Genomic DNA, 21,048 nt, shown 5'->3' with positions numbered 1-21,048 from the left:
GGCTGGGGAGAGACTGACCAAGACTGAGGAGATGCAAAGGGACCCAGATGCAAAAAGAAGAAGATGGAGCGATACACTCTGGGACAAGGTGGGGTCCCCGAGGCGGGGCGTGGGTAGATCCTCACCAAGGGCACAGCGGCCAGGGGGCGCAGGTTCCAATCTCACGCGTTCGCGGCAGGCAGCCTCCTGGAGGTGGCAGGTGCTGGCATAGACGACGCCGTCAGAACCACATACCGGGTCCCCGCTGGTGGTGCAGTCGCGCGCGCAGCCGCAGCGCGTGATCTTCGTCCCCTCCTCCGGGATGGCAGCAGGACCTGCCTCGCCGGGGGACCAGCCTGGCGGGCGAGGCGAAATGGGCAGGCCCCGGGAACTCCACCCCCCAACTTGATCCCTGCCTCCACCTGGGCCTGGGGTTGGGGAGAAGTCCCTGGGGTCCGGACCACACTCCACAGCGTGGAGACAGTTCCTAGGAAGCCCTGAGCCCTGACCTGGTAGAATTTCACGCAAGTATTTGCCTAGTATTTACCAAAATAAAATTTAAAAAGAAAACTTTTATGTTCATTGCAGCTCTACTTACAATAGCCAGGACATGGAAGCAACCTAAGTGTCCATCGACAGATGAATGAATAAAGAAGATGTGGCACATATATACAATGGAATATTACTCAGCCATAAAAAGAAATGAAATTGAGTTATCTGTAGTGAGGTGGATGGATCTGGAGTCTGTCATACAGAGTGAAGTAAGTCAGAAAGAGAAGAACAAATACCATATGCTAACACATATATATGGAATCTAAAAAAAAAAAAAAAGGTTCTGATGACCCTAGGGGCAGGACAGGAATAAAGACACAGACTTACTAGAGAATGGACTTGAGGATATGGGGAGGGGGAAGGGTAAGCTGGGACGAAGTGAGACAGTGGCATGGACATATATATATACACTACCAAACGTAAAACGGATCACTAGTGGGAAGCAGCCACATAGCACAGGGAGATCAGCTCAGTGCTTTTGTGACCACCTAGAGGGGTGGGATAGGGAGGGTGGGAGGGAGATGCAAGAGGGAGGAGACATGGGGATATATGTATACGTACAGCTGATTCATTTTATTATATAGCAGAAACTAACACACCATTGTAAAGCAACTATATTCCAATAAAGATGTTAATAAATAAATAAGAAAAAGAAAAATTAAAAGGAATCTAAACTCATTTCAAGAAGTCTGGAAAATAAAGAAAAAGGTCCCGAGGGACCCCTAGCCCGTCCTGCGTCCTTCGCTGTGGCCGACTGGGGCTCCCGGCCTGGGTCCCGACACCCTTTGGCTTGTGGGGAAGCGGAGGCAAGGGCTCTCCTTTGGGCCGCCCGCTTCTACACCCGCCCCCTCATACCCCCCTAGGCCCCGCCCCTCCTCACTGCCCACCCCCCCGCGCCCCGCTAAGCCCCGCCTCCTTCTCACTGCCTGCCCACTCTGCTCAACCCCAAGCCCCTCCGCTCAGGCAGCGCGCCCTTGACCGTGCCGAGTCCTCCTGCCTTTACCACGCCCTCCTCTGCCGCGGGTGGGGTCGGGGTGACGGGTGGTCGGAAGGGGCAATGGCCCCGCGCACTTACCGGGGCCCCGGGCCAAGGCACGCTCCACCTCGTTGCACGCAGGCCCCGCGCACAGCTCCCGGGCGAGGGGACTGCGCGAGCTGACGTTGTAGAAGCGCGTGGCCTCGAAGGCTGCGGGACCAGGGGAGAAGGGTGACCAAGTGATGGATGACAGGGTGAGGGACTGAGCTAGAGTTGTGGGTGTTGGGCGCGGACCTACCAGGCTCGTAGTAGTCGTACACGGAGATGGGCAGCGCCGACGTCCTGCCCACGACGTGCTGGCGGAGCGCCCATAACCTCACGCACGTCAAACACTCGCTGGGGATCTGCGGGGGCAGCGGGCAGGCTCAGGCTCGGCCGGGGCCACTAGGGCCAGAGACTGAGCTCCGGCCTCTGTGCTCTGTGACGCCGCAAAATGTGGGCCCAGAACTGGCTGATTTCGGGATGCCCAGGAGGCGTGAAACAGAAACGTGATCCCATTTTAATTTTGTGGGTCCTTCCATCCCACTTGGGAAAAACACCTCAGCTGGTCTTTCATCCCCCACTCCCTCCATGGCAGGTGCCCTCCCTCCCTGTGTGTGTGTGTGGACATTGACAAACTTGTGCAACCACTATCCATCTGCAGAATATTTCCATCACCTCAAAAGGAAACCCTATCCCCATTTGCACTCCCCATCCCCCCAACTCCTGGCAACCACCAGTGTGCTTTCTGTCTCTTCACTCCTCATGTTTTTGAGGTTCAAACCATCACTGCTTCATTCCTTTTGATGCCTGAATACTATTCCATACCCCTCCCAACTTTCTGCACCAAAGCAAGCTGGCTAGGGCACAGGGCAGGCAGCCGTGCCAACTCCGCCTGAGTTGCCTCTCCCAGTTTCTTTTTCTTGGCATGAGATCATTGCAGGAACCACACCGGGCCGTGGCAGCTGTGCCCTCGCCAATGTGGCTGCCGTGGAGGCCTCCACCCACCACCCCCGGCCAGCAGTACCTCATCAAAGTAGAAGAGTACTCTGCGACCAGCCACCTCGTACCTCTTCAGTGCCACGTGCTTGTCGAGGAGCAGCTGGCAGGGAAGCCAGAGGTCAGGGTCTGCCCGGCCCTTCAGACCCCAATGCTCTCTTCCTCCCCGATCTCCAAGGGCCCAAGGTGGGCTGGACCCGTGAAGACCCAAGGCCCCGGAGGCTGAGGAGTTTGCCCACGGTCATCCAGCAAGTCCCCGTGGGCCAGGCCAGGGGGTGGAGGTCAGCACCCAGGAGAGGGCATTCAAGGCTGGTTACCACTGTCCCGAGTGCCTGCTTCCCCTTCCCTGCCTGCAGTCTCCCCTGAGCGAGCCTCAGTCCCAGGCCGGGCCTCCCTGTGGCCCCCTAGGCGCCCACAGAGCCCTGCCACCTGCTCCTGCCTCACCTGCACCATTCAAACCCCCTCCCCCAGGACAGGCCCTACTTTCCTGTCCCTCCCCACACTGCAGACATCCTCAGGTAAGGCTGTTCTACCCACTTTGTGACCCTCTTTCCCTCCGCCACCCCCAAAAGGGGGCCAGTCTCTGTTTAAGTTGAGGATGGTGGCAAATCTCTCCCTGGTATCCCAGATCATCCCCAAAGTGCAGGCAGGTTCGTTGAACCCTTCCTCTGCCACATGGATAACAGCACAGGTGGCCCACTGAATGACACCTACTGGGAAAGCTCCCACCCTTCCCCACCTGCCCCTCAGCAGATGGCCAGCCCCCAAACACCAACTTTGCCCAGAAAGACAAAAAAACAAAAAACAAAACCCATTTTATGAAGGGCTGGAAATTTGCAACCTGGGCAGGGCCACCAGCCAGAGACCCGAGCCGAGCCCTGCCCACCAGTGCTACCTCACCTGCTCCAGGCTCTCAATGTCCGCCCGGAACCCTGACAGCAGAGGCACCTCCAGGACCGCCATGTTGGAGGAGCCTGTATGCAGCCACCTTCCGATGAGGGGAGAGAGAGACAGGCTCTTGAACTCAAGCCCCGCTGTGGAATTCATGGACCTCTCTGTCCCCACAACCCCCGAGCCTGCCTGGCTGGCAGCCCATCTGCACAAACACCCTTGGCTGGGTCGTTGGTCAGCGCATTTCACAGCTAAGACACTGAGACCATAAAGAAAAGGCCTTGCCGAGGGTTCTGGGCCTGACCCAGGTCTATCAACTCTGGGCTGTGTTTTGACCCGAACTCCATGCTGTGCCCCCAGTGTGGGAAGCTGCTCCATGGGGCCGAGGGAGTCCAGGCCACTGGGGGAGACCTGGTCACTCTCCAGTGCCAGCCCTCAGTTTCCCCTTCTGTGACATGGGGGGTGGGTAAATATGGCCTCTGGGGCTTGCTATGTGCCAGGCCCTCCCTGTGCTGGGTGCTGGTGACAGGGAGGCTGACATTGAGTGAGGAACCTGCAGACTGTGTCCCAAGGGGACCAGGTGGCCACAGCTCCTGGGGCAGACGGGGGAGGCTTCCGGCAGGGGTGAGGCCTGAGAGACGCTATATCCGGGTGGCACACAGTGGGGTTTTTTTCTTAACACATCTGAGGGAGGAACAGAGATGCCCCAGCAGGCCTGCCGGGACCAGACAGTTGGGCCAGTCCAGCTGCTTCTCGCTCCCCCGCCTGATTAGACGGTGATCACAGCCGTGCTTAGTGGAACCATCCTGAGTCTCACTGTGGAGCAGGAAACACAGCTGGAGGTTTGGGAAGCCACTCAGCCAGGGCTCCCGGGCTTGGACCAAGTTGGGCTTGTTCTTCAGAACTTCCTAAGATGGGGGCCTTGGACATGTGAGGGCTGAGGGTCAAGGTTAAAGAAGGTGTCTGGGCAGCTCTGATGGGCTTCAGGTGCCATAGCTTGCAACCACCTTTGGGGTCCCCCATCGTTGCCATGGTAATGAGCATCCTTTGTGGGCAGCTGCATGCACCCACCACCGAGGACCCTCTGTGGCCTGGTCCCAGGGTCACACCTGGGGCTGGTGGGTCACACAGGGGCCACAAACAGCCATCCCACCCAGCCCCGCCTGTCACTGGGGTTTGCTGCACCCATTCAGAAGCACTTCCATTTCTTTCATTTCAAAAATCATCTGGAGTGTAAGCTTCTGATTGCAAAGGCATCCATTTCGAAGACATCCATCTTGAATAAAGATACTGGCAGCTGTATGACACAACTACTAGCAAAACAACCAGAAGAGGAATCAGGCTGCCCCCAGCCACGAAGGTCCCTCTTTCAGGAAGCCCTGGGTAACCTAGATGACGGACCACTTGGGTCACCCTGCCTTCCCCTTCCAGCACCCTAATTCCTGCTCTTATATTTTAAAGTCGCCAATAAAGAGTGAATCCACAAAAACGTAGACAAACCCCCCCCCGGACCCCAATATAGGCAGAACCTCAGGTCCGTGCCTTCTCTCTGTCTCTCTACCTGTGACCTCGCTGTGTGACCCTCAGGAGGGTCATGTACCCTCCAGGACCTGTGAGTAAGAAGCCTTGTTCTTCAAAGGTCCCTGATGGGTGTTGCTGAGGTGTGTCTTGTGATCAGACTAAGGACCACAAGGGCTGGTCCAGCCACAACTTTGGCTCGAGTCGGTGAAATGTCTGTGGGGCTCCTACAAGTAGTACAGGCCCAGATGAATGGCCCGAGGCGTTCTTAGGCGAGAGCGTCACTATATAAAATGCCGTCCAGGTGGCGGTGCCAGCCAGCGGGGCAGGAGGCCTTACCTGGTGCACACCTCCAGTGTCACCGGGTACTCCTGCTGATGCTGGTCAGCTGCTGGGTCGTCATCGTCAGCCGAGGAGGCAGGCGCAGGGGGCCGCCGCTCGGCCTCGGGCTCCTGGAGGTTGACAAGCAGCTGGAAGGACGGCTTGGCCACTGGGTCTGGCACGTTGTAGGTAACGTCGATCTGGGGGGGTGGGAGGACAGAGGCTGAGGGGACAGGGGGGGGGGGAGGGGAGAGGCAAGGGCAGGACAAGGTGGGGGACAGCCAGAACGACGACAACGGTGACATCAGCAATAGCTCTGGGCACTACGGTCATTCCATTTCGCCCTGATGGTGTAGGTACGACCATCACCCCATTTTTCCACATTTCAAGCCCAGGTCTGTCTGCCTCTCAGGCTCCCTACCCTATCCACTGTGTTGTCTGGGCTCCCACCTTCCAGATGGAGAAGCTGAGAATGCGAGGGTCTCCTGGCAGACTTGCCCTCTGACAGCTGGCCAGAGCCTAGGAGGCCAGCCTGTCTCCACCCGGAGTGTGACTAAATCCTGAGCCTGGTGACTGAGGGGTCGTGGGGAGCGCCAGGCTGGCCATCTCCATTCAGGCCTTGGCAGGGAGAATAACAAGTCCCACCATGGGGGGTGAAGGGAGGGGTCTGCTTAAGGTCAGAGACCACCGGAACGGGGATCAGATGGAGCTTCTGGGGGGACTCCATCCTCAAGGGGACACATTGCAATCTGCCTTGGGTCCTGCCTTGGGCAGAGTGGATGGCATTTCAGGGGGCTGACAGGCTGCCCTGGGGTGGCTCTCACACACACATCCACCCCACTCAACCTGGCCCAACACTGAGCTCCCTCCCGCCCGCCCCTCCAAGGGTGCCCTGGAAGCGCCTCCCTCTCCCCGCAGCCTCACCTGCATCAGGCAGCAGCCTTCACCCTTGGCGCTCACAAACAGCCCTGTGGGGAGGCTGGGGATCTGGGGAGAGAAGATGCCGTGGTTTCCCCCGCAGACCCACGTGGACAGACAGGCAGCAGGGAGGGGCTGCCGTCGCTGCCCACCCCCCAACCCTGGTCCCGGGAGCACGCACTGCCGCCATCTGTAGAAGTTTCTGGTTGGCCCTGTGCAGCTCGAAGGTCTCCTGGTAGTCCAAGTTGGTGGAGGCCAGGGAGACGGTGAGGTTGATGCCGCCCGCGTAAGACAAGATGGCATACTCTGCCAAGGCCTGCAGAGCCACGCAGGTGTCCTAGGGACAGAGCAGGAGGCTGGGGTCAGCCCCAGGAGCAGGTCTGGCCCACACTGCGGGTGCCACGGACCCTCTCTGGATACCAGCGACCCGTGAGGCTGGAACAGAGCACTGGGTGTCCGGTGTAGATACCCACAGGGCTGGGGGCCCCAGGCAGGTGGGGAGCATCTCCATGGAGGCAGGGGCTGGGTTCCTGTCCCAGAGCCAGGCACATCTGTCCCTCGGCCCCATCCTCCTGCCCTCTCTTGGACATCATGCCCCCAGGGGCTGCAGGTAAGGAGCCGTCCTGAGACTTGAAGCAGCCAGTGGCTTCCTACCTGGCTCTTGAGTCCCAAGCCTGGGCCACAGTAACCCCGCTCAGACCCGAGCCCCTCTTTTGGCCTTCCTGGCTCACCTGAGTGGAGGAGAAGCCTCCAAGGGCATTCCGCTGCTGGGACAGCCACTTCACCACAGGCAGGGCAGTGGCCACATCTCCCAGGAGGGTGTAGGTCAGCAGGGCATAGGCTGTCATTTCCACCTCGGCCGAGACCACTGCAACGGAAGAGGCCAGCTGGGGCCCTTTTGACACTGGGACCCAGGACCCGGTGCCCACAGCAGGCACCGCAGGTGGGGTGGCCAGTACCTGTCTGATAGACCCCGTCACTGAAGCTCAGGAACGCATCCTTGTCCACATCCCGGGAACCCGTCGGGCTCCAGTGGGTCACCCCATCTGTAAGGCCAGAACAGGTCAGGGGCCACAACCCCTGTTGGCACTCAGCCTGGCAACCCATGCTGAGTGTCAGCGCATGTGGTCTCAAGAATAGACATCAGGGGGCTGGGCCCCAGGGCAAGAGGGTACCAGGGGAAGATAGCTGGGACAGGAAGGGTCTTGGGGCTACATCTCAGATCTGCAGCTACAGCGACAAACCCAGCCCCTCCTGCACCGTTGGCAGACATCACCAATCCCTGGCTGCTTTTCTGTACCCCGGCAGACATCACTAATCAATGGCCTCCCTCCTGGCTGGAGCCCTGAGGCAGGCCCCAGTCTACCCCACTTGGGGACCAGGAAGCCACTCCGTACTTGCAAAGGCTCCAAAGATTCTGGGCTCATGTGTGGTATAAAAAGCCCTCAAACCACTGAGAAATCAGCACTCCCTGCCTCAGAGCTTGAGCAGTTAGTCCTAAATTGACACCGTCATCCAACTGGATGGTTTTAGAATTTTGCTTTTTAAGTTTTTTTTTTCTTCTTCTTCTTCTTAAGCAGTGAAAGCAATTCTTCAGGTGACATCTTAAGCAGAGAAGCTGGATGGAATACGAGCGCAGCTCCTGGGAAAGCCCAGGGGTTGGGGGGAAGGAGACTGAGTTTGGGGACCTCTGAGAAGTCACAGCTCAGTGACTGGGGCTCCCCAAACACAGTGAGGAGTCATTTTGTAGATGGGGGACTGACACTCCAAGATGGAAAAGGCTTTCCGAGGCTCACCCAGTGATGGGGGGCAGGGTGGGAGCCGGCTGCAGCCCTCCCCTGCCTCCCAGCACCCTGCCCGGGAATGGTTTCCAGGAAGCCTGGGGGATCCTCTACCGGGGATCTCCGAGCACTGTTTTCCCTGGTGGGGGCGGGGTGGCATCCCCTACTTCATAGGGGAAGAAAATGATGCTCAAGCTCAAGCCACTTCATCAAATGAAGCCACTAGTAGATGCAATAATAAATGAGTAATAAATGAATAAAAAAAAAACAGTGAGGGACTTCCCTGGTGGCCCAGTGGTTAAGAATCCGCCTGCCAATGAAGGGGACAAGGGTTCGATCCCTGGTCCAAGAGGATCCCACATGCCGCAGAGCAACTAAGCCCGTGCGCCACAACTACTGAGCCTGCGTTCTAGAGCCCGCGAGCCACAACTACCGAGGCCCGTGCACCTAGAGCCCGTGCTCTGCAACAAGGGAAGCCACAGCAACGAGGAGCCGGCACCCCACAACGAAGAGTAGCCCCTGCTCGCCGCCACTAGAGAAAGCCCGTGTGCAGCAACGAAGACCCAATGCAGCCAAAAATAAAATAAAATAATTTAAAAAATAAATTTATAAAAAAAAAACAACAGAGTGAGCAAAGGACGCCTCCTTAGTTCCATGCACATGTTCATGAGCTGTTTACTGGGGCCCGCAGTGGGCTGGCCCCACACCGTGTCCGCTGGGGTGGCAGGCAGGGGCACCTACCCTGGGTGATGGCCAGGCTGCGGAGCTTTCGCAGAGCGGCGGGGGCTGCAGGGCTGCGGAGCAGGGTCAGCGCGTAGGCGGTCAGGGCACTGCTGTAGGGGTCCATGGCCAGGGGCGCGCTGGACTCCAGGAAGTGCCTGGCTTTGGCAATGGCACCCCTCTCCTCCTGCGGGGTGCAGCGGGGGTGGGTGGGAATTGGAGCCCTGGGAGGCTGCTCTGCCTTCACCCCACCCACCACGCTCCCAAAGGTTCTCAGGACATGCCTGGGGCAAGCACTGGATGGCTTGCAGCCCCTCACTTTGTATACTTCTGGCGCCCCACTGCCTGCAGTCTCAGCTTTCAAAGCCCCATTCCCTTTCTTTTATGTTGGTGCCATGTTTTCCAAATGAAGTCTGAGCATGACAAATCAATTCAGAGACACTCTGGGGGAAGCAGGCAGACCCCTGGCCGCCCCTCCCCATCCCACTCTATCACTAGGCTGGCTTCTAAGACCCCCAGCTCAGGCCCACCTCATCCTCCAGGCCTAGCTTCAATTGTCACCTCCTCCAGGAAGCCCACCAATCCTCATCATGCTCCTGACCCACAGTGTGAGCGGGTGAAGGACAGAAACCAAGTCCATTGTCCAGTGATGGGCTTAGTTCAGAGAAGCTGCCCAATAATATAGGCTAAATGGAAAAAGGAGTGATTCAAAGCATTCGGGAATTTAGCAAATGAGCAATGGTGCTCCTGTGGACACCGGTGGAGCCATGGAGTTAAGATAACTCTGCTTTGGTGATTGTTAAGATTGCAGAAGGAATGCTCTCCCAAAGCTTTCCATCTTTAGATCAGGATAAAGCATGGGAACCGCCCTTACGGCATGTCGTTAAGACGTACCATCTCCCTCCCGGGGCATGTATCAGGGATGACAGAGCAAATTAACTGGACCCCAAGCCTGAGCCACATAAGCCCAGAGCCTGGGGTGGGGGTGGCTGGACACTTTTGCAGAGGTAGCACTGATGTCCTTATAAGAAGAGAGGACGAAGAGACACAGAGAGAAGGCCGTGGAAAGACAGGCAGAGATTGGAGTGATGCAGTCACAAGCCAAGGAATGCTGGGAGTTCCCAGAAGGTGAAAGAGGCTAGGAAGCATCCTCCCCTAGACCTCCAGAGGAGCCATGGCCCTGCCCACACACTGACTTCAGACCTTGGCCTCCAGAACTGCGAGAGAATAAACTCCCGTTGTTTAAAGCCACTGTTTGTGGTACTTTGTTACAAATGCCACAGGACACAAGTCCAGGGGCCTTTATTCAGCCTAAGGCACAGGGGCCTTCACATTCTTGAGTTCAGGAAGAAACACTTGGTTCAGCTCTAGAAAAATCTGATAAGGTCAGAATGACCTAAATGTCAATTTTACCAAAACAAAAAGCAGAACCAGGGGATGGAGGAGAGGCCCACCTTGGGAACGCCAAGGAGCCTGGGTTCCTCAGTCTCAGGTGCAGGCAGGGAGGAGGTACCCACGAGGCCTGCATCCCCGGAATCCCTTGGTCCCGGGCCAACCAAGTTGGTTGGTCTTCCTAGAGGCAAGGTGTATGAGTCTGCTGGGGCTGCGTAACAAAGTACCACAAATTGGGTGGCTTAAAAAAGTAGAAATTTCTTGTTTCGTGGATCTGGAGGCCAAAAGTCCAATATCAAGGTGTTAGCAGGGCTGGTTCCTTCTGAGGGCCATGAGGAAAGGATCTGTTTCAGGCCTCTCTCTTGGCTTGTAGCTAGCCATCTTCTCCCTTTATCTTCACATAATCTTCCCTCTGTGCTGGTCTCTGTGTCCTAATGTCCCCCTTTTCCAAGGATGCCAGTCGTAGTGGATTAGTACCCACCCTAAAGGCTACATTTTAACGTGACTACCTCTTTAAAGGCCCTGTCTCTAAATACAACCACATTCTGAAGTCTTGGGGCTGTTATGTACTGAATGTCTGTGCCTCCCCGCCCCCCCCCACAAATGTATATGTTAAAGTCCTAACCTCCAATATGGTGGTGTTAGGAAGGGGTGCCTTTGGGAGGTGATTAGGTTTAGATGAGGCCAAGAGGGTGGAGCCTCTATAATCAATGAGGCTGCTTATAAGGAGACAAAGAGACACCAGAGTGATCTCTCTCTCAATCTCTCCCCCAACCCCATCCCACCTCTCTCCATGGTCACACACCAAGAAAAGGCCACGTGAGGACACGGAAGGAAGATGGCTGTCTACAAGCCAGGAAGAGACCTCTCATTAAGAACTGAATCAGAGGGGCTTCCCTGGTGGCGCAGTCGTTGGGAGTCCACCTGCCAATGCAGGGGACACGGGTTCGTGCCCCGGTCCGGGAAGATCCCACATCCCGCGGAGTAGCTGGGCCCGTGAGCCACAACTACCGAGCCTGCGCGTCTGGAGCCTGTGCTCCGCAACGGGAGAGGCCGCCGCAGTGAGAGGCCCACACACCACGATGAAGAGTGGCCCCCGCTCGCCGCAACTGGAGAAAGCCCTCGTACAGAAACGAAGACCCAACACAGCCAAAAATAAAATATAGAATAAATAAATTAATTAAAAAAAAAAAAAAGAACTGAATCAGAAAAAAAAAAAAGAACTAAATCGACCTGAACCTTGACCTTGGGCTTTCCAGTCTCTAGAACCATAAGAAATAAATGTCTGTTGTTGAAGTCCCTCACTCTGTGGTGTTTTGTGACAGCAGCCTGAGCTGACTAAGATGGGGGTTGGGATTTCAGGATATGAATTTTGGGGGTGACACAATTCAGCCCCTTAACACAGGGCAAGCAAGGAGCTCTCTGGGCAAAGCGTGTGGGACGTGGAGGGTCTTAGGTCACACCAAAGCCTAGACACAGTCACATTGGGATTGTGAGGCTGAAAAGTCTGAGAAGTGCCACAATTCACAATTCATCACCAGAGGATTTAGAATTGACACAGGTGTTAGGAATGCTGGAGTCCCGACCCCAGCGGCTGAGATCTGTCTAAGCTCTCACTGCAGGGGACATGCCACACCCATCTGGGACAGCCTCACAGAAGTGACGATGGCCCTTGAGTTCCTTGGGATGTCTAAGCCCTGCTGGGTCTAGTACCGTCCCTGAAGGTTCTAGACTCTTCCCCACAAAAGCATTCACGAGTCCAACATTTTGTATAGGGCTCCCTGAAGCCAGCCCATGGGTCACTGGCCGGGAACCTGATTAGGCCCAAAATGATTCTCCAATTGGGCCTGGGGGCTGTGGACAGTCCTGGGAGGGCTCGTACTCAGGATACAGCCACCCCTACCCCACTCTCCCACACACGCATGTCCCCGGTGATTACTGTTGGAATCTCTCACACCTCTGCTCGGGCCACAAGAAGTTGGATGTTCTGTGACCATTGAAAAGCATCAAAAAGTCTCACTAGTGAGCAGAAGGGGGGCAGCAAGGAATAAATAGAAGCTGAAGATGGCCAACCTGGCCTGCAGGGCAAAACTGTCCACTTGCTCCTCCAGCCGGCATCTCCCGGGCCCACTGCGCTTACCTCCGAGGCCAGGCCCATCTCCAGGAGCGCTGCCACCACGTAGGCTGTCAGCGGGACTGTGCCGTGGATCCCACCCTGTAAGAGGATTTGTAGGTTTCACCCCAAGCCAGAGGGGACAGCCCCCTGCCCCCGCTGGGCCCAGACAACACCGGGGAGCAGCCAGGGCAAGGCCAAGACCCCAGGAGGAGGCTGGGAGGCTGCCAACCTGGATGTCCTTGTTCAGAATCCTGCCCACCGCCGGGAAGGAGCCGTCTGCCCGCTGCTGCTGGACAATCCAGCCCTTGGCGGCTGCCAGCTCCTGAGGGTCAATGAAGATAAAGCTGCGCGCCTGGGCGAAGGACTTCAGGACAAAGGCTGTGAGCCTGAAACAGGATGAGGTGGGGGCTGGGAGAGCCATGGGCTGGGGAGTTGCAAAACAGAGTCACCTCCCATGTGCCCCGCCAGGGACTGTGGCACGCTCCCCGCATCATCCAAGACTCTGCTTCCTACTCTGCAAGACAGGAGGGTCCAGCCTGCCCTCGCAGGGCTGTTGTGAGCACTTGATGGAAGTGTGTGGGCACCCAGCAGGAGCTGATGATGGAGCCCAGCCTCCCCGTTTGCTCCCTCCCCCGCCAGAAGCACCCGGGTCTGCTCCTTGCCTTGCACTCAAGGCCTTTTTGTGAGCTGGTCCAATCCCACCACCCACCCCGCCCCCGCCATGTGCAGAAGACCTTCCTTGTTGCTCCTCCATAACCACTCCCCAAGAGATCCCAGGTCTTGCTGAGAGATCCCAGGAAAAACCGGCAACCAGGTACACTGGACACTTGGGCTCCTCTACAGCCCTAGCCAGCCACAGCCATGGGCCTTCCAGTCCCCAGACCTGCAAATGGCTTTGGAACGGGCACATGAGGTGATGCTGGGAGCAGCTGCAGCCATTTTGCCACCACGAGGAGAGCAGCCGCTGTGCCAAGGATGGCCACAGGGACCAAGGGAAAGAACCAGGAACCCCAATGGATTGTGGGGCTGCCAGACTGGCCAATCCTGGAGCCTCCCCAGCTCTATGGTGTGAGGAGATGTTCAGAATTGCTTTTTCAGCCAGTTTTCTTTTGTTTGCAGCTGAAAACATCCCACCAACCCACTAGCTTCAGTTACTCAGTTACCCAGGCCCTGCATACACCATGCTCCTACCTCCCTTCTTTACAGGATGAAGTCTTACTTGTCTCTCAGTGTTCAACCCAGGGGTCTCTCCCCAGAGGAAGCCTCCCAGACACCTCCACTCTGTGATGGGCATGCTGCCTCTGGACCCCCAGGCCCTCCCTCTGTGTCATTGTTTTCTGTCTGTATCTCTGCAGCCTGCCCCTTGTCCACCCCATCCCCCAGCCCAACTGTTGCTAGCGCACCCTGAATGGGAGACGATGAAGCTGGAGAATGAATGAATGAAAAAATGAATTCAGGAGAACCACCAGATGGAAACCAGGGAGCCAAGAGGGACAAACAGCAGAACTATCAGGAGGGGAAACACCCCAACTCAGGACGAAAGAGTAATCCATCCTTTTCAAAATCAAGTGGCTCCGCCACCTGACACGCATCAGGATGGCTACCATAAAACAAAAACCAAACGACACGTGTCGATGAAGATGCAGAGAAATTGGAACCCTTGTGCACTGCTGGTGGGAACGGACAATGGTACAGCCCCTGTGGAAAACAATATGGCAGTTCCTAAAAAAATTGAACACAGAATTATCATATGATCCAGCAATTCCACTTCTGGGTATATACCCCAAAGAAATGAAAGCAGAGTCTTAAAGAGATATCTGTGCACCCATATTTGTAGCAGCATTATTCACAATGGCCAAACTATGGAAGCAACCCAGGGTCCACTGACAGATGAATGGACAAGCAAAATGTGGTATTGAGGTAGGATGTAGACGGGCCCCTGGGCTGAGTGGCTGGTGTTTGTCAAGCTGAGTAAATTGAAGCTTGTTTCCCCCTGATATTTCAACGGAAAAGTTAATGGCAGGAGCAGAGGAGAGCTGAGCTCTGCTGGAGTAAAAAGATAAGAGGACCACATCTTTTATTCTTGAGGTCAAGGAGACCTCCCCAACTGCCCATGCACAAAAAAGCTCCTTTGGGGATCAAAAATGGAGGGAGCACTAACCCATAATCTCTGTTCTGTCAATCTCCCAGAGACCCCCCTCACTGGAATACATTTTGGCTAAAAGATGCATGCGTATATCAGGCAGGGCCCTGGGTCAGGTGAGATGTGGAAAACCAAGAAAGATGATTGGTGAGAGGAAAACAAAAACCCGGAAAAACTGCCCCCATATAAGTGATTTAAATCATCTCTCTGGTGTGCTCCTCTTTAGGGAGGATGCCCACACTCTTCTCTGGGTGTGTATTTCTGCTTTACAAAGTCTCTTTGTGGAATTGCCTCTCTAAAGAAGACGAGGACCAAGGTCCTCTCACCTGCCGACACCAGTATATCCATACAATGGAATATCATTCAGCCTTGAAAAGGAAAGAAACTCCGCAAAGTGCTATAACATGGACGAACATTGAGGACATTATGCTGAGTGGAATAGGCCAATCACAAAAGACACTGTATGATTCCACTTATGTGAGGCACTTAAGAGTAGTCAGAATCATAGAGACAGAAAGTAGGATGGTGGTTGCCAGGGGCTGGGGGGAAGGGAGAACGGGGAGTTAGCATTTACTAAGTATAGAGTTTCAGGTTTACAAGATGAAAAGAGTTATGGGGATGGACGGTGGTGTTGACCGCTCAACAGTGTGAATGCACTTAATACCACTGAACTGTATACTTAAAAATAGTTAAGACAGTAAATTTTCTGTTATTTGATACAGTTTAAAAAACCAAAAGAAAGAAAATCAAGTGGCTCCAAGCCCTGTTTCTGTGAATCACCAAAACCTGAAATATTAACCTTACAATTATTAACCTTATTAACCTTGTCCTGGCCACTCTCCTTCCAAGATACCTCAAATCCATCCTCTTCCTTCTACCCCCATGGCTCCTGTGTCAGCCAGGCCACCCCATGGCTCCCACTGCTTCCACCAGCCCAGCCCTGCCCCATCACCTACTCTGTATGCAGCAGAGTTTGGAAATTCCAAACACTGGGGGGCCAAGATGGAACTTAGTTGCCCCTGTGCTGGGAACTGTGGAATTTCCACATTCTGCTACACTGTTCTTTTTTTTTGGTGGTACGCGGGCCTCTCACTGTTGTGGCTCTCCCGTTGTTGAGGCTCTGGACGCACAGGCTCAGCGGCCATGGCTCACGGGCCTAGCCGCTCCGCAGCATGTGGGATCTTCCCAGACCGGGCCACGAACCCGTGTCCCCTGCATCGGCAGGCGGACTCTCAACCACTGCGCCACCAGGGAAGCCCCCACTGTTCTCTTTATTTTTCCATCTTAAAACACAAACAGGGATAAACAAACTGTGGTACATCCATACAACTGAATATTATTCAGCAACAAAAAGAGCTAAGAAGCCACGATATGACCTGGAGGAAATTTACATGCATATTACAGAGTGAAAGGAGAAATCTGAAAAGGCTGCATACTGAATGATTCCAACTCTATGACATTCTGGAAAAGGCAAAACTATAGAGACAGTAAAAGTATCAGTGGTTGCCAGGGGCTGGGGGGAGGGAGAGACAAATGTGCAGAGCACAGGGGATTTTTAGGGCAGTGAAACTATTTTGTATGATACCTTAATTGTCCAAACCCATAGACTATGCAACATGAACCCTAAACTACGGACCTCAGTTAATAATAATGTAGCAATACTGGTCCATCATTTATAACAAATGTATATCACTAATGCAAGACATTAACAGCAGGGGAAACTGTGTGTAGGGGAGAGGGCGTGTATGGGAACTCACTTCTACCTACTTAATTTTTCTATGAAACTAAAACTGTCCTACAAAAATAAACTCTATTAATTAAACACACACAGCCCAGCGTGACTCAGATTACAGCCATGCTTTATTCTAAGCCCTCCTGCTCCATGTGGAATAAAATCCAAACTCCTCCCCCTGCTCAGTCTGGCCCTGCCACCCTCTCCTCCCTCACGTTGGGCCACTCTCCTCCTCATCTGTGCTGCTTCAGCCACACTGGTCTCCTTCTGTGGCTCAAACTCGTCAAGCTCAGTTCTACCTCAGGGCCTTTGCACAGGCTGTTCCCTCTGCCTGAAATCTTCTCCCCTTGTATTTTCATACAGCTCCTCTCTCATCTTCAGGGGACCTCTTCAGGGGCACCTTTCCTGACCACCCCATGTAACTGTGTGCCTCATCATACCCTACCCCCTTAGCATGCTTCATAGATATGAGAAATTATATAGGTGATGTAGTAGCTTTAAAATATATCCACAAATGCCTTGCTTCTTTTCCTTTCAAGCAGTAGAACCCAATTTCCCCCCTTCTTGAGTATAGGCTGTACATAGTGACTTGCTTCTAAAGAACTTAATGTGGTGGGGACTTCTTGGTGGCGCAGTGGTTAAGAATCCGCCTGCCAATGCAGGGGACACAGGTTCAAGCCCTGGTCCAGGAAGATCCCACATGCTGCTGAGCAACTAAGCCCATGCGCCACAACTACTGGGCCTGCTCTCTAGAGCCTGCGAGCCATAACTACTGAGCCTACATGCCACAACTACTGAAGCCTGTGCACCTAGAGCCTGTGCTCTGCAACAAGAAAAGCCACCACAGTGAGAAGCCCCCACACCACAACGAAGAGAGTAGCCCCCCGCTTGCTGCAACTAGAGAAAGCCCGCACACAGCAATGAAGACCCAACACAGCCAAAAATAAATAAATAAATAAATATATTTTAAAGTAGAATGTGGTGGAGGTGACAGTATGACTTGGGAAACCAGATGATAAAAGGCATGTGGCATCCTCCTTGTTTTCTCTCTTTGAGTTCTTATTCAAAGGGAAGGCAGCTGCCATGTTGTAAGGACACTCAAGCGGCCCCATGGGATAGTCTTCAGTGAGGAACTGAGGCCTCCTGCCAATAGCCATGTGAGAGAACTAACTTGGAAACAAATGCTCCAGCCCCAGTCAAGTCTTCAGATGATGACAGCCCCAGCCAACACCCTGACTGCAACCTTGGGAGAGATCCTGAGCCAGCAATGCTAGCTAAGCTGCTCCTGAATTCCTGACCCACAGAACTGTGACTAAATGTTTGTTTTAAATGGCTATGTTTTGGGGTGACTTGTTACACAGCAGTAGATAACCATTACGTCTTGTACAGGGTCTCTCTCTCTTGGGCAATGAGCTCCTGGAGGCAGGGACCACGTCTTTCTTGTTCTCTCAGGAGTAAGAAAAGAGCCTGGCACATAGTAGACACTTGAATAAACAAACAAATGAATGAATGAATGAACACTGGATGCACCGGAACCTATCTATAACAGATCCTGAGTTTTAAGGAAGTTGAGGAGGTTGGACTGGATCCTGGACTCCCTGGCCAAATATTTAGGGAGAGGTGCTAACAGGGTATCCATCCCAATGGGTACCTGGCACTGTAATGAGCATGCCCGCACCCTTATCCTACTGCCTACCCGATCCCAGTCCAGAGCGGGATGTGTGGTGAGGAAACAGGTTCAGAGAAGTTGAGCATCTGGTCTAAGGCTGCCACAGTTCACACGAGACAGAGCCTGGGTTTGCCCAGCCCCAGGGTGGATGCTGTTGCCATTGTCCTGTGCATCCTGCAGTTTTGTCCTACAGGGAGGTTTCACAAGGCTAAGGGGGAGAGGCAAGCTGCTGGGTGTCACATTTCCATGACCACAGCAGAACTGGTCTTTTCTTGCTCTGTGTGTGTGTGTGTGTGTGTGTGTGTGTGTGTGTGTGTGTGAACTGTGGGAGGGCATACAAAGGTCACAGCTCACTATTTCTGACCGGTGGAGGCCTCTGGGAGCTGCCAGGACTTGGCCAGCTTTCAGAGAGTGACTCAGTGGCTTTGGCCAATCCCGCAGAGGGTGGGGGCCTCTGCTTGCTAGTGCATGACTGTGGCCTTGCCTCATGGGCTGTCAGCAAGGCAGGGCCCTGGGACCAGAACTGGGTCAGACGATTGCCTTCTGGGGACTGGGGGGGCTGAGCAGGTCATCAAGGCTGGGCCCCTCGGGAGCCAAGCGAGTGACACTGCACTGCAGCATGGGCTCAGCCAGCCGTGTCCCTGTTCCCCCGGCCCCTGGCACTGACGCTGGGCCGATTTAAGGACTGGATACTTTCCATGCCCATAGCTGCTGCAGGCGCCATCAGGGTGTTGCTCTGAGAAGGAGGCCTCACTAGGGACAGAAAGTTCGGGGTGCCCCACTTCCTCCGTAAGCCCCAAAGTGGACGAGGCAAATCCCTGATGATGCCAAGAACTGCTGTGGCCCAAAGATCTCAGGGAATAAGACCCAGGTACACCCAGGCCCTCCCTGCTCTGGTTGACCCTGAAAGCCAGAGGGAGCCGCTCGCAAGGGAAACCGGACCCCAGGACGTGCCTCCAGAACCCCACAAGCCAGCTTTGAGGCAGTGGTCTGGTCTCTCCCAGCCCATCCCCTCCTGCTCAGGGTCACCCCATTCCTGGGTCCCGTGGGCTCTGAGGAGGACCAGAGCGCCAGGACCCATCCTCAAGGGGGCAGAGGGCAGGGGTTCAGTTCCTGGGCCCTGTGGCAACAACAGCAGAAGGAGTAATAGTAACTGTCACCGCCGCCAGCTCCACCACGCACAGGCCAGGCAGAACCCGCCCGCCACCCCAACAATCCAGACCTGTAAACCCCAGGGGCTAAGACCATGGCCATCTCCATTTCCCATGCAGGCTCCTGGCTATGCTGTGCTGGACATGAGAATGTGACTTCAAGTGGAAGAACCTCAGCAGCCGTGCCTGGGGAGTGAGGACTCACCACATACTCCCCGACTTGTCCCGCTCCCCGAAAGCACTATAGGAGCCATCTTGGTGCTTGTAGGTCAACTGTCTCTGGTAGCCTGTGGGGCAAGAAGAGGGGACAGCACCCTGGTGAATGGCTGGCCAGCCAACGTCTTACCCCAAGACCCTGAAACAATGCCACACCCACATCGAGGGTTCCTGAGACTACCCCATGCCCACATCTGGGGTCCTTGAAACTGCCCCATGCCCACAGCTGGGGTCCTTGAAACTGCCCCACACCCACAGCTGGGGTCCTTGAAACTGCCCCACACCCACAGCTGGGGGAATTGAAACCTCTACTTTATTCTTCTTTTGTTTCCTGATATCGCCCCTTTGTGACTCCTGGTCACACACAGGCCCCCCAGTCGTACCTGGGGCAGGGGTTGGTCAGTGAAATGCACCATCTCCAGGCGCCCTCGAGCTTGGTTTGCTCAGAGCAAGGGAGCAAGGAGGGACAAGAGGGAGGGAGGTCAGGTGGGTTACTGGGGCCTCCAAGGCTGGGTTGGGCGGTTGGTCTTATTGTGAGGGCAGCAGGGGGCATGAGTGGAGGGGGTGAGGGGAGCAGGGGAGGGGTGTGAGGGGACAAATGTAGTGGGTGGATCGTAGGGTCCAGAGAGGAAGCAGAGAAACTGGGCAGGTGGGGACTGTCTAGGCGAGCATGACCATGGGCTTGGAGCGGGTGGTGGGGACAGGGAGGGAGGGGTTCTGCGGTATAGGCAGAGCTGTCTTAGCTGAATAAGATGTGAAGGAAAAGAAGAAGGATGCCGAGGGCATCAAGGTTTGCGGCCTGAAAGGCAGGAAGGACGGAGCTGTGCCCATGGAGCTGGGGAAAGAGGCAGGAGGAACTCTGAACTGGGTGGACAGTATCTCCCCCGCCAAATTAATGTCCACCTGGAACCTCAAAATGTGACCTTATCGGGAGTGAGGTTCTTTGCAGATGGAATTATGTTCCTGGATTAGGCTGGACCCTAAATCCAATGACTGGTGTCCTTCTCAGAGGAAAGAAAGGGAAACACACAGATATACAAGGGCTTGTGGAGACGGAGGCAGAGAGCGTGGTGATGTGTCCGCAAGCCAAAGAACACCTGGAGTCACCAGAATTCCGCCAGGACAGAGGCCTGGGACAGATGCTCCCTCGGAGCCTCCAGACGGAATCAACCCTGTTGACACCTTCATGTTGGACCTCTGGCTTCCAGAACCATGAAGGAATAAAGTCCTATTGTTCTAAGCCACCCAGTTTGTGGTACTTTGTTACGGCAGCCCCAGGAAACTAACACCAAAGGTTTGCCGGAAAACCAGGGGGTCGGGGGTTAATCTGGGGCTTGTTGAGTCTGAAAGGCCAATTGGCTGATAAGCCTCAGGTCTGGCTGTCCCGGGTGGGGTCCAGGCTGCCACTCTCCCATACAGGTCATCGCACTCTGGGTGGCATTCAAGGGCCTGAGCCCAGATGAGTCCACTGAGGTATGCCTGGCCCTGGGAGGCCAGGGCCCACCCACCTCCAAGGCCCTCACAGCACATGAACCTGAGCCCCCCGTCCCCACGATGGACCAAGCAGACTTGGGGCTCTGGGCAGTCTGTGGTCAGCCTTCACGAAACCAAACCTTCAGCCCATGGCAACCCCTGAGTTCTCTTTTCATCTGAGAGTTGTATGTTCTTCATAGTAAGTTTTTTCATTTTCTCATCCACAAGGACAGATGGTTCTAGATCATCAGGACTGCCCTTGGAGTACAGTAACTGCGGGAACCGTAACAGGCCAGGAGGCAGGGACCCCAGACTCGCCTTAGGAATCGAGATTTTCACATGCCTCAGTTTCCCCGTCTGATAGGGGCCAGCATCGTCTGAGCCAGGCACCTGCGGGTCCTTTTCGGTGGCAGAAATTTCCAAGGTTGTGCCCGTGGGTTCTCATCTCCCTCTGGCTGGGTC

The 21,048-nt window shown here is 55.0% G+C and overlaps 1 protein-coding gene across 8 annotated transcripts in view; it reads right to left on the bottom strand.

Annotated features, from left to right (window-relative positions):
* The window catches only part of CPAMD8 (C3 and PZP like alpha-2-macroglobulin domain containing 8), a 105,941-nt gene that overhangs the window by 11,512 nt on the left and 73,381 nt on the right, over positions 1-21,048 (bottom strand). For 6 of the 8 annotated variants that reach the window (XR_003792810.1, XM_029218526.1, XM_029218529.1 and 3 more), the window contains exons 27-40: positions 19,103-19,184; positions 12,432-12,588; positions 12,227-12,301; positions 8,716-8,881; positions 7,153-7,239; positions 6,925-7,061; positions 6,375-6,530; positions 6,200-6,262; positions 5,294-5,475; positions 3,446-3,533; positions 2,574-2,648; positions 1,806-1,911; positions 1,607-1,717; positions 126-335 (exon numbers count right to left, since the gene is read on the bottom strand). Coding sequence is in view for 6 of the 8 variants with exons in the window: in XM_029218526.1 (XP_029074359.1) it covers positions 126-335; positions 1,607-1,717; positions 1,806-1,911; positions 2,574-2,648; positions 3,446-3,533; positions 5,294-5,475; positions 6,200-6,262; positions 6,375-6,530; positions 6,925-7,061; positions 7,153-7,239; positions 8,716-8,881; positions 12,227-12,301; positions 12,432-12,588; positions 19,103-19,184 (1,695 nt within the window). In the remaining 2 variants the exon portion in view is untranslated. Of the gene's footprint in view, positions 1-125; positions 336-1,606; positions 1,718-1,805; positions 1,912-2,573; positions 2,649-3,445; positions 3,534-5,293; positions 5,499-6,199; positions 6,263-6,374; positions 6,531-6,924; positions 7,081-7,152; positions 7,240-8,715; positions 8,882-12,226; positions 12,302-12,431; positions 12,589-19,102; positions 19,185-21,048 lie in introns of those variants that run through there. The other 2 variants (XR_003792811.1, XM_029218530.1) reach the window with 2 other exon arrangements.

This window comes from Monodon monoceros, unplaced genomic scaffold, assembly GCF_005190385.1.
Source record: "Monodon monoceros isolate NGI ecotype Baffin Bay Population unplaced genomic scaffold, NGI_Narwhal_1 Super_Scaffold_12, whole genome shotgun sequence".
Taxonomy (NCBI): domain Eukaryota; kingdom Metazoa; phylum Chordata; class Mammalia; order Artiodactyla; family Monodontidae; genus Monodon; species Monodon monoceros.
Note: the sequence above shows the minus strand (reverse complement) of the source record. Positions and strands in the feature narration are given on the sequence as shown.